The 10,801-nt window shown below is 40.6% G+C and overlaps 1 protein-coding gene across 1 annotated transcript; it reads left to right on the forward strand.

Moving 5' to 3' along the window:
* The first annotated feature begins 1,371 nt into the window (after positions 1-1,371).
* On the forward strand, positions 1,372-10,760 carry KIAA1191. Its single transcript, XM_083423703.1, is given in 9 exon segments — positions 1,372-1,515; positions 1,773-1,855; positions 3,236-3,426; positions 4,897-4,903; positions 4,906-5,022; positions 6,618-6,742; positions 7,331-7,437; positions 7,752-7,897; positions 9,122-10,760. Coding segments are annotated over 8 exon segments (930 nt in total). The 5' UTR covers positions 1,372-1,515; positions 1,773-1,827; the 3' UTR covers positions 9,331-10,760.
* The last annotated feature ends 41 nt before the right edge of the window (positions 10,761-10,801 follow it).

Genomic DNA, 10,801 nt, shown 5'->3' on the forward strand with positions numbered 1-10,801 from the left:
GAGAATATGCTGGCATGAGCTAGTGGGTATTTGTATGGCTGCTTTCCAGGTCAGCAGTTTCTGCAGTTGGAAGAATAAAATGCTTAGAACTGGCCAACAGATGATGGTTAGAAAAATTAATGTAAATTACATTGTGGCATCTTATTTATATCTCACCCACTCTGATAACATTACTGCTATGGAGGCTATATCTATGGCAAGTCTGCATTTCCCTCATGGAAATACCTACCTCTCCTGAGTTATTTGATGCTTACCTTTGATTGTCTGGGTAAATCACCAGAATACCTTTTGAGACCATTGTATTTTATTAATTCAAAGGTAAACTACCACTGTTGATTGCTTTATATTGTGCTGGAAAACTTCCCATTGCCTTGAAACCAGGTGCCATTGTAGATTACGTAGATGTTGATTGAGATGTGGAGTGTTCTTTGACCCTGTGTTGTTGCCACTGCAGTAGGAAGGTCCACAGTTTGAATTCCATTGTTTGAAAGCATGCTAGTGCAAGTAGATAAATGGGTACTACTTCAGTGGGAAGGTAAACAGCGTTTCCATCAGGGTATTCTGTTGTTCCAGAAGCAGTTTAGTCATGCTGGTTGCATGACCCGGAAAGCTGTCTGTGGACAAATACCGTCTCCCTCAGCTTGAAGTGAGATGAGTGCAGCACCCCATAGTCAACTTCGACTGGACTTAATTTATTTACTACTGCAGTCCAAGTATGCTAATTTATAACTTCATATTTATATTTTATATTTTTGCAAGTACTTGACAGTCCAACTGAGTGACGGTTTCTTTGGTGTGGTTGATGTACATAGTGTCTAGTTGAGACCACTTCAAATGTTAGAGAATTCCCACATAGAATTGTAGAGTTGGAAGGATCATCTAGTCCAGGAGTGGCCAACTCCCAAGAGACTGCGATCTACTCAGAGTTAAAAATTGGCAGTGATATGCCCCCTTTTTGGGGGTTCAGGTCAAAGTTGTTGAGCTTTTATAAGGAGGAGGAAGGCCCGTTTTTTTAGAGATTAAGGTCAAAGTTGTTAAGTTGTGGGGGTGCGGGGCTAAACTGTTGAGCTTTTTTAAGGGAAGCCAAAGTTGTTGAGCTTCTTTGGGGCAGCCAGTGATCTACCTCAAGACATTCAGTGATCTACCGGTAGATCACAGTCTACCTGTTGGACGTCCCTGATCTAGTTCAACTCCCTGCAATGCAGAAATTTCGCTCACAGCTGTCTCTGGGTGGGCTCAAACCACCAACCTAATGGTTAACAGGTAGATGAGGCATTTGAGCGTTGTGCACTATTTTCTCCTTTATGAAGGTTGAAGTGGCTTTCTGTCAGTATTGAATTAGGTTATTATGAATACAATTTTACTACAATTGTAGACTGTCTTACTTTAGTAAAGATTTATTGCTTCTGAATTTTTGTCAGTCTCTGCATGGAAGCTCGTGAGGATGGTTTGCTAGTTTCAGCATCAGCAACAGAATGGTCCTTTTTTGACATCTTTCTCTCATCATAAGTTGTGGTAAGCTCTATTAGTTTTTTTTCTTATAAAAACTTTGATTACAATGATACGCAGGCTGATTAATTTAAAATGAGGTCATAATACCTTTTCATTGCTTCATTATTGAAATCATCAAACTAAATGTTAGACATCTTGCTAGCTTTATAAGCAAAGTAAAATATGTGGAGCTTCATTGACATACTCTAGTTTTATTATAAACCAGGATCCTTTGCTATGGTGTAACTTTTGCAGATGAAAGTACCCTCTGTTTTTATTAGGTAACAGCAATACTGTTCTGGATTTCCATATAGTGAAACACCTGGACTTGCAATCATGGCTTCAAGACGAACAGATGCTCCTGGTAAAACTAATTATCTAAGTAAATGTGTCGGGTGTAAAAGTGTCTAGTGGTAATTGTAACAAATATAATCAGGCCCTTTATTCAAATCTCCCAAGTCTATTTGTGTTGTCTTTATGAAGGTCTAGCTGTACCACACTAAATGCAGACACACATAAAGATCTGACTCTGCTCTAGAGAGAATTGTAATTGTGCTTCAACAATACATCTGTTGGTGACCTAGCATCTTATGGTTGCAGTTGTCAGTTTTCTTGCCTGCTCATGACCAACAACTGCTAACTAGATAATGATGAATTAATTACTAAATTGATGGAGTTCTCCTCTGAGATGAATTCTTCCATCTGTTCCTGGAAGTAGTTTTTCAGATTGCCTTCAGGATTATGTATTTCATGCTACCATTACTTGACTTTTAATTTGCTATTGAGTGAATTTATTGAAATCCGATGGTTAGTGTGCCTATTTACTTGATTATGAGTGAAAAGGCTGTTTGCCATTAGTTTGGGAAGTCATCTCGGCAGGGATGGAAAATTCTTCAGATCCCTATGAAATCGAATGACCATCCTAAGTACCTAAACATTTTCTAGCCTGGTTTTTTTTTTAGGTTGTGTTTTCTGGGGTTATTCTCTGAACATCTTTTAATGAGAAGTTGATTACCTTCCTGATCCTAGGTGTCTCATGTGGGAAAAGATTCTGAATAAATGCTTTAGTGCCAGGGCTTGGGTTTTAGTAATTCTGGACTAGATAAGTGCCTAAATTAATAGGCAGTAGACTTTTTTGAGTAAGTGTTTCTAGGAGCTTTGACCTAAGAATTTCTAGCTCTAGTAGCACCTTTAGCTCTCTAATTATTGGTTGAAATGGATCAAGTGCATTGTTTTGATCAGTAGTGGTGAACCAGTGGCCAATGGGCTTCATCCAATCCACTAAGTCTTCTCCAGTAGCCCCCAATTCCCTGACCCAGTGTGGTGCTGCCTTGAGATTGAGGGGGGCATAGTACACTAATGGAATTTCATCCTCATAATATTGGGCAGAGAGGTTGAAACTACCCTCACAGCTATTGTCAATTTCATTTTTCACCTTGCTTGCTGTTTGTGTGCGTGTTCCCTGGTATGCATGTGGTGGCTTGTGCACAGGTACTCTTGCTTGCCTACTATAAGGTGGCCATGCCTACCTGTGGCATGTTGCCCTGACGGAGTTGGAATACGGTGATGTGGCCTTGGGCCTGAAAGAAAGTTAGTTACATCACAATGTTCTAAAATCCTGTGATACTGATGCTAGAAGATCATCTTAATGAAATAAGTTCTAATGTGATCTGTACTACTTGCTTGTATAAAGTTGACATTCTAAAAGTGCAGCCTACTGTGAAATTTTCATCTCTGTCCTTAGCTATTGAGCATGGCTCTGGAGGCTTTCTAGGAAAGATGTCCCAACCCATTGGAATGAACCGTCGGACATTCAGTTATGATGATGCCCTTGAGGATACAGCACCAATGACCCCTCCTCCTCCAAATATGTCCACCAATATCCTGTGGAAACAGCCAGTCGTCCCAGAACGCAAATATGAAAATATTTCCAAGGTATGCAGACTATAGAGGTGGTATGAGGTGTCCAGTAAATACCACTTTTAATGTCCCACTGAAGACGTAAATCAACCACTGAAATTAACTGTGCTGAGGGGCATCAAATTTACATTGCTTTGCTCTTCTGGGTGTATGGGGTGTTAGGGGAGGTGTAGTACCTCTGGTGGGACATGTAGTGTGCTACCTCTGGGGTACTTTGTCCACCTTTGGTTGCCACGCTGCACTCAGCTCTCACCTGTGGCTCCTAGAAGTTATCAGCATGTGACAGCCACACCCTGGGAAACAGCTTTGAGTGGCCGGCTAAACCAGATGAGGGTAGCTGAGTGGTCTCAACCCTCAGTGAGTTAGGGACTTCCCCTACATGTGAATACAGGCTCTGGCAGATTGAGCGGACAAGACCCATAGTGGGTCCAAGTGTCAAGAAGGCAGTTTCTGCACGTGCTGTAGAGGGAAGTGAGGGGCAGGTGGGGCTCATCCACCTAGGAGAAGGAAAACCCTGATCCTAAACCTCTGCTGCCTTGCAGGATATCTTCAGGGAAGAAAAAGCTAAGGGGTAAACCCTACACAAAACCAGAATGTAGTCCCTAAGATGGTTGGTTGGCACCTTGTACGCCTCCTTCTGGCAACTCCTGAAGCCAAGCTGGTACCAAACGTATTGCTCTGCTTTCCTTTGGACCACTTCAGCAAGGCTGAGAGTAGGGTCTTGTTGACTGGGCAGCCAAGGACCTCCATACACATTGCCCAGGCTTGCACCCCTGAGAGGTCACTTCAGTGCTACTAACAGCTGCTTGGCTTCGCTGCAGAGGCACACTCCATTTCTCTCGAGTCAAGCAGATGCCAGTAATACAAATGCTCTTCTGATACTTTTTATAGCAACAATTATTGAGGGAGAAACACTTATTTTCATTACAATGGCTGTAACTGGTCAGAACTGGTGAAATGTCTGACAAAAAGAGTGTAAGTGTCACAACGAAGAGCTGGTATGATTTTTAAAAAAACCCCTACAGATTTTGACTAGGCTGTGGGTGGGTGGCAAGTAACAGATTGTGACCCTGGATTTACTTTTCAAAAGCAGGGAATAATCAGAAAGCCATAGTTATCTTATGAGGAGAACTAGACTTGGGGGTTTGGAGTTATCTTCTATGCAGGAGAGAATATTTTCACCTGTTTTCATGGACTACAGCGGATCTGGTTTTGGTGAAAATAGGAGTGATCTCTAGCTTCATATAATGATATTTTGAGATTGATTATCTGCTGGATGCAAGACCAAAGATTTCTAAATACCATACAGAATTAAAATGTTATAGATGAGAGGGTGGGAAAATGGCAAGAGCACCATGTTCAATCTGTACAGTTCAAGTATGATTCCAGGACTCCTTCCCTTGAGGATCAGGAGTACTGTGTGAGATTCTCCTAAGGTAATTTTGCCCCTTTCTCCTCAAACTGTCCCTGGCTTCCTCTGCACAGGATGAGGAAGGGAGACTAGCATGCATCCATCTGCCATTACCCCCTCATCTTCCACTGAGACTGTGAACAAGATTCCTGTAGTGAAGGCCAAGGCCACCCACATCATCATGAATTCTCTCATCACAAGTAAGAGCTCTTGTGTTCCTCTAGTAGGCAAGTTACCCTGGAGATCAAATTTTGCAATATGGTTTATTTCCCATTACCATGTGGGTTATTTTAATTTTCTATGATATAGTTGTCTGTTCAGAAAGGCCTTCAAAGAGATTGGATTCCCTAATGGAAAGGGTCAAGCAAAATGCTGTAAGAATGAATTTGATGCTCTACCTCCATATTCTGATCCTCTTTAGTACCTAAATACTAGCATGTAACCTAAGGGAAACGGCATGGAAATTTAGTTCTTCTTAAGTCCTGCAACACTTCATTATGTGTTTTGTGGTAGTGGGACTGTACTGCCAGCTCTTACTTGTTAGCTTGGCAAACTCATTCCATTTGTCCAGTCAATGTATTAAAATGAATGGCTGTGGAAGATAATTTGTTGGCACCTACGTATGTTTAATTGTAGCTGTTAAATCTTTTGGGAAAACTAAATACACACTTCCATTGAATTTACAGTGAATTAAACAACTTCATTAGGTTGCTAATGGTACATTTCCTCCTACTACTAATGGGCAGATAACTGGCACATAGACAATATGCTTGAATCAGCATGCTTTGGATGTGGCATATATATTTCACCATTTTGAGTCTCTTGTAGTTTTTCTGTTTTGGAAGTCTAGTGATCACAGCAGAATGGAAGTCTAGTTCAGGTATATTACTTTCTTACAGTAAAGCAATGAAGGAAACTTCCTTTTATGTTTAAGAAATAATTCCTGGAAACATATTTTATTAATATTTAAAGATAGCCATTACAATTGCATAATTTTTCTTTTAAAAAGCTACTAAAGGACAGGGTTGAGGTTTCTGCTCTGAATAACAGTAGATTGGAGGAAGGCATTCTGAAGATGTTCCTCCTAAACCCTGGTGGCTTCTTTTTTGGGCCCAGCTTCTGATTATGTATGAATTTATGCTGCATTCATGAGAACATAACAAAAGTTGTCGCAGTAAAGGTTTAGAACAGGGATGAGGAACCTACCTGCGACTCAAGATAATGTGCTACTGCTTCCATCAGCTAGCCAATATGGCCAATAGACAGTAACAATACCTAACAGCACCTGCAGGGCCACATGTCCCCCATCCCTGGTTTAGAAAGTCTGGTTCTGGAACCCCAAAAATACAGTGAGCTCACTTGTAGGAAGAGCTCAGGGCAAAGGAAAACATTTCTATATAACCAGGCCCTTAGCTGATTAGACAATCTATGGCCTTTTAAATGTGTTTGTGGGAAGGGGACTATTTATATTCTCCACCTTGTGATCTTTGGGTGAAGGGCTGTATACAAATTTAATAAACAAACAAAGCAATCCTAGATTATTTTACTATACTGATCTCTCTTTTTAACCTTAGTCCTGTCCTCCCCTTCCAATCTGCTGGAATGATGAAAGTTCCAGAACATTTTTTAACTGTGCTGTGCGTTGCTCTGGCGCTTTATAATAGATGGCTTAAAGAAATCTCTCCCTCCATGCTTTATCATTTCTAATAAAGGCTATAGGATATTGCCTTTTAGAACTTTGTTGCAGGCCGTAGTGTTTGTGGCTTGTATGAATGTGTCATGTTGTCCGTTCTAGAGCAAACTCAGGAGAGCATTCAACGCTTTGAGCAGCAGGCAGGGTTGAGAGATGCCGGATACACTCCCCACAAAGGCCTCACTGCAGAGGAGACTAAATACCATCGTGTGGCTGAGTCACTCCATGTAAGGTGTTGGGTCTCACTGTGCTTTAGTAGTGAATTCCTTAAATTGGTATTGGTTGTAAATTACTACTTTTCAGAACTAAGTGTGGAAAGTTTGCTAATAGGTGCCATTGCCACAATAGAATCAAGGATTTTTCCGGTTTGCATCCTGTTTCAGAGTTTGTGTTAAGAGAGCTTGAATCTAGTGCCAGTTAAATATAATGTATTGAGTTCTTGATCAGTACCAGTGAGGCATTGGCACTGAAAGTAATTGATGTAAATTATTTATTTCCCTGCACTAAAAACCTAACTTTCTGAGACTGAACATATAGAATTTACTATTACTGGGAAATGGGTGCTATGCCTTTGAAGTGGAATACAAAGTTCAGTAATAGAGGGTGATGATTTGAAAGATGGTATGTCTGAGAGGTAGCTGTAATCAAGGCAGAAATGTCTCCATACAATCTTGCATGCAAGTCTCATTAATATGCTGCATCATGCTTTTATTAAGCTTTACCAATGAAAGAAACAAAATTAAACTCTGGCTGCTCGCTGTTCACTTGCTAGAATTGGAAAGCTTCCAACTGTACATCTTTACCCTTTCTAACAGAACCTAAAGATGCAAAGTGGAGAGATGGCAAAAGAAGATAAACAGGCCTCTTCCGCCCAGTCCACTCCAAGCAGCACTCCCCATTCCTCTCCCAAGCGCACATACAGGTACATTTCCCAAGAGGAAAACAAAGGGCACTTAACTATGTGTCTAAATTAATAGGAATCCTAGCTTCCTTTTGGGTTTTGTGAATCCTGTTTGTGGAATCTGTCCAATGCTTTTTTGCTGCGTTTTTAAAGATAACCAGTCTTTCAGTTGTGGGTAGGTAATGTGGCTCACATAATTTTTTCCTGGATTTATCTTTTGGTGTAAACCTATGTGGAGTGAGAATTGTTCAGTTGGGATTAAATGTTTGTGGTAGTCAGATACTACCATGGTCTGCCTATCCGGTTTCAGTTCTTAATTGATTTGTTCTCTTCAGGGGTTGGTTTAGTCAGGGGTCCACCGCATCCATCACGGGTCCTGAGCTTGCTGCCATGGATTCCGGTGGTGGGGATGGCGATAAAGTACCGTCTGAAAAATGGAGCTTCTTTGGACCTAGAGCTCTTCAAAAACACACAGATTCAGGTACAGCAACATTTTAAGAAATCAGTCTTTATGTATTCAAAAATATGCGTTCTTCCAAAAATACAGTCTTCAAAAATATGTGTTCATTTTACAAAAGACCGGAGTAGCAAGCTTTGGCTTTAAAGACTAAAGGAGAAATTAAACATCACACTGTGGTAATTGTTTTGTCAAGGCAAGCATTTTGGCTTGACAGAAAGAACAATCCCCCCTCTCCTCCCCTTGCATACTATTCCAGGGCTTCTCCTGATGCCCCTAGAGACAATTTTGGGATGTATGGGGAGAGGAGGAGGGAACGCCCCATAGCACAAGTGAAAGCCCTTGTGCAGGAATTCTGCTGATGGGAGTTAACTGATGTATTAGTTGAGCCCTGCTCTAACGAAGAGTTAAAATTATGAAGTGATTTAAAAGTAAATGGGAAGAATTCATTGTCATTTGTAATTGGGACTACAGAAGAGAATGCATATATCAAGGTGTAGCATATAGTAAAATGTGTGTCCACAGCTTTCTGCAGTCTATGGCATAGAACTTGAATGCTGCATTCAAAGGTTGGAAAATCAAACTTTGGATTGTCTTGTCCCCCCCCCCCCAACCACATTATTGTGCTTTTGTAACAGCAGCGTTAATCCTAAATTTGTAGTTAATGTGGTTTTACTAAGTGTTAACTACTAGTGTTTTGTTTTGCCTTCAGTCATATTTGATAGATGAATGTCTGTTCCATAGTTTCCCAATAAGCAGAGATGCTCTGCCTACTTACTACTTTTAAGAAAAAATGTAGTGAATATTATTCTGACTCTTTAACCATCTGCATTGCTCCTTTAATGCTGATTTGCCAGAACTATTCCTGAATCTTCCAGTGACAATTAAATTCTGTTCAAGGCAAAGTTGCCATAGATTATGTGCAAAAAGCTTATCATAAGGGATACTTGAGTTGCAGTTTTAGGTATAGCTTCCTCATATGACTGTCACTATAGGAATACACAAATATCTTTTGTTGACAAAGAGAACTGCCACATGCCACATGGTGGTTAGTGCTTGTTGTTGTTTAGTCGTGTCCGACTCTTCGTGACCCCATGGACCAGAGCACGCCAGGTTAGTGCTTAGAATTAGATGAAATGGCAATTGCTTACACAAGTCTTGATTGTGCTGTACATCTGCACAGATGTGCATAATGGTTTGCTGCTTTTGCCTTTCTCTTATCTCTTTTGTATCCTCCTCTTCTCTCAGGGGGCTTTACCGTCCAGGCCTATAAGGGTGCCCAGAAACCAACCCCAATGGAACTAATGCGTGCCCAGGCCACCAGGATGGCAGACGACCCTGCAACTTTCAAGCCTCCCAAGATGGACATTCCAGCTATGGATGAAAAGAAGCGGTCCCCACGTTCTCATAACCTCAGACCCCGGGACATGAATGTGCTTACTCCTACTGGGTTCTAGAAACACCTCCACTTAAAAGGCAGGATGATCTTGAAATCTGATGGACTATATTGTCCTAGGGTGTCTTTCACATTCCACACATACAGTTGACATAGGAAGGTCTCTTCTAGGTCAGAGTTACAGACAGTGGTGAAACAAGATTTGGGCAACTTTCTGAATTTCTTGCTCTTTTTTTTCCTTCCAAAGGTCTCTTATGCAGCACCAAAATAATAACTATCTTGCCAACAGAGTTCTGACATGCAGTTCTGTGCTTCTCTGAATACCTGTTTTATAAAGGGAAACAATCAACTTATTGGACCTTTTTGGCTTGAATATTTGGGCTGCTGTTTGTGTAGACATCTACTTATTCGTGCAAGATTGCTGAAGGACAGTGTATAACTTTCTAGTATCTTCTTTGAACCGTTTGAGGGAATCTAGCATCAACTGAAGTCTAATGTTCTGGTAAGAATATTGGAGAAATTTAGCACCATGCTTGAAAGTTGAAGATTCCCTGCTTGGCTATTTCTACATGCAAGAGATTCATGTCTTAGGGACCTAAATGTTTCAACATGAAAAAAATATCAGTACTAATTCTAGACTTGTACTATGAAATGATACTGTTTGTGAAGCCCTTTGCATCAAATGGGTTCTGCATACCATGAAGCTGGAGCCACAGTAGAATGGAAAAGTTTCTTCATTCCTAGAGGTAACAAAGGGATTTGTAGCTGTTTTCCTGGGGATTCATTTGGGAATTATTAGTAGCACTTTCAGGGGAAAGGATGTGAGATAATAACTATAAAGTTAAAGGGACAGTGGTTATGCTTATTTATATATTTCTTAGGGAGGAAGAGGAAAATAAGTCATTAGAGGATAGGGAAGATTTTAACCTAGCATCTCACCTTAGATGTGAACATAAGCATTTGCATAAATTGTTGCTAATTTCTATTTGAGCAATCAGACAGTGGAAGACTTGATGTGTTCTGTGATTGCTTGAAGACATAGGGGGCAGGTACTGCCCTTAACTCGTAAGTCACCGGTTGGCTTTATAGTGATGATATGGCAATCTTGGAATATCCATTATGCAGATAAAAAGGTCTTTTGTTTAACAGCATGTTTACTGAGAAGTCCTCACTAATCTTTTTTTAATGTCTTAAATGGGATCTGTCCCCTTTCTGAACTGTGTTGTTTCTACAGATTGTTGGCAGTTCTGCAGCTGAGTGACTTGGTGGTGTCTCACTCAGCTTCATCTTATTTCTTTACGTACATTAACGACATTAGGACTTGTGCTTCAATACCACTGTAGCTTTTTCTGCCCTATTAGTCATCACCATTGCTGTGTGTAAACAGTGATCCAGCTTTTTGTTTAGTGTTAACTTATTTTGTGATATTTTGTGTTCATGTCTCTGTGCTTGACATCTCTGCACAATAATAATAAAAAAAACCTTAGAGAATGACTGTTGGGGATGTGGTCATCACTGCAATGGCAGAATCT

The sequence above is a fragment of the Podarcis tiliguerta genome (genome assembly GCF_965153285.1).
Source record: "Podarcis tiliguerta genome assembly, chromosome: 2".
NCBI classification, from domain to species: domain Eukaryota; kingdom Metazoa; phylum Chordata; class Lepidosauria; order Squamata; family Lacertidae; genus Podarcis; species Podarcis tiliguerta.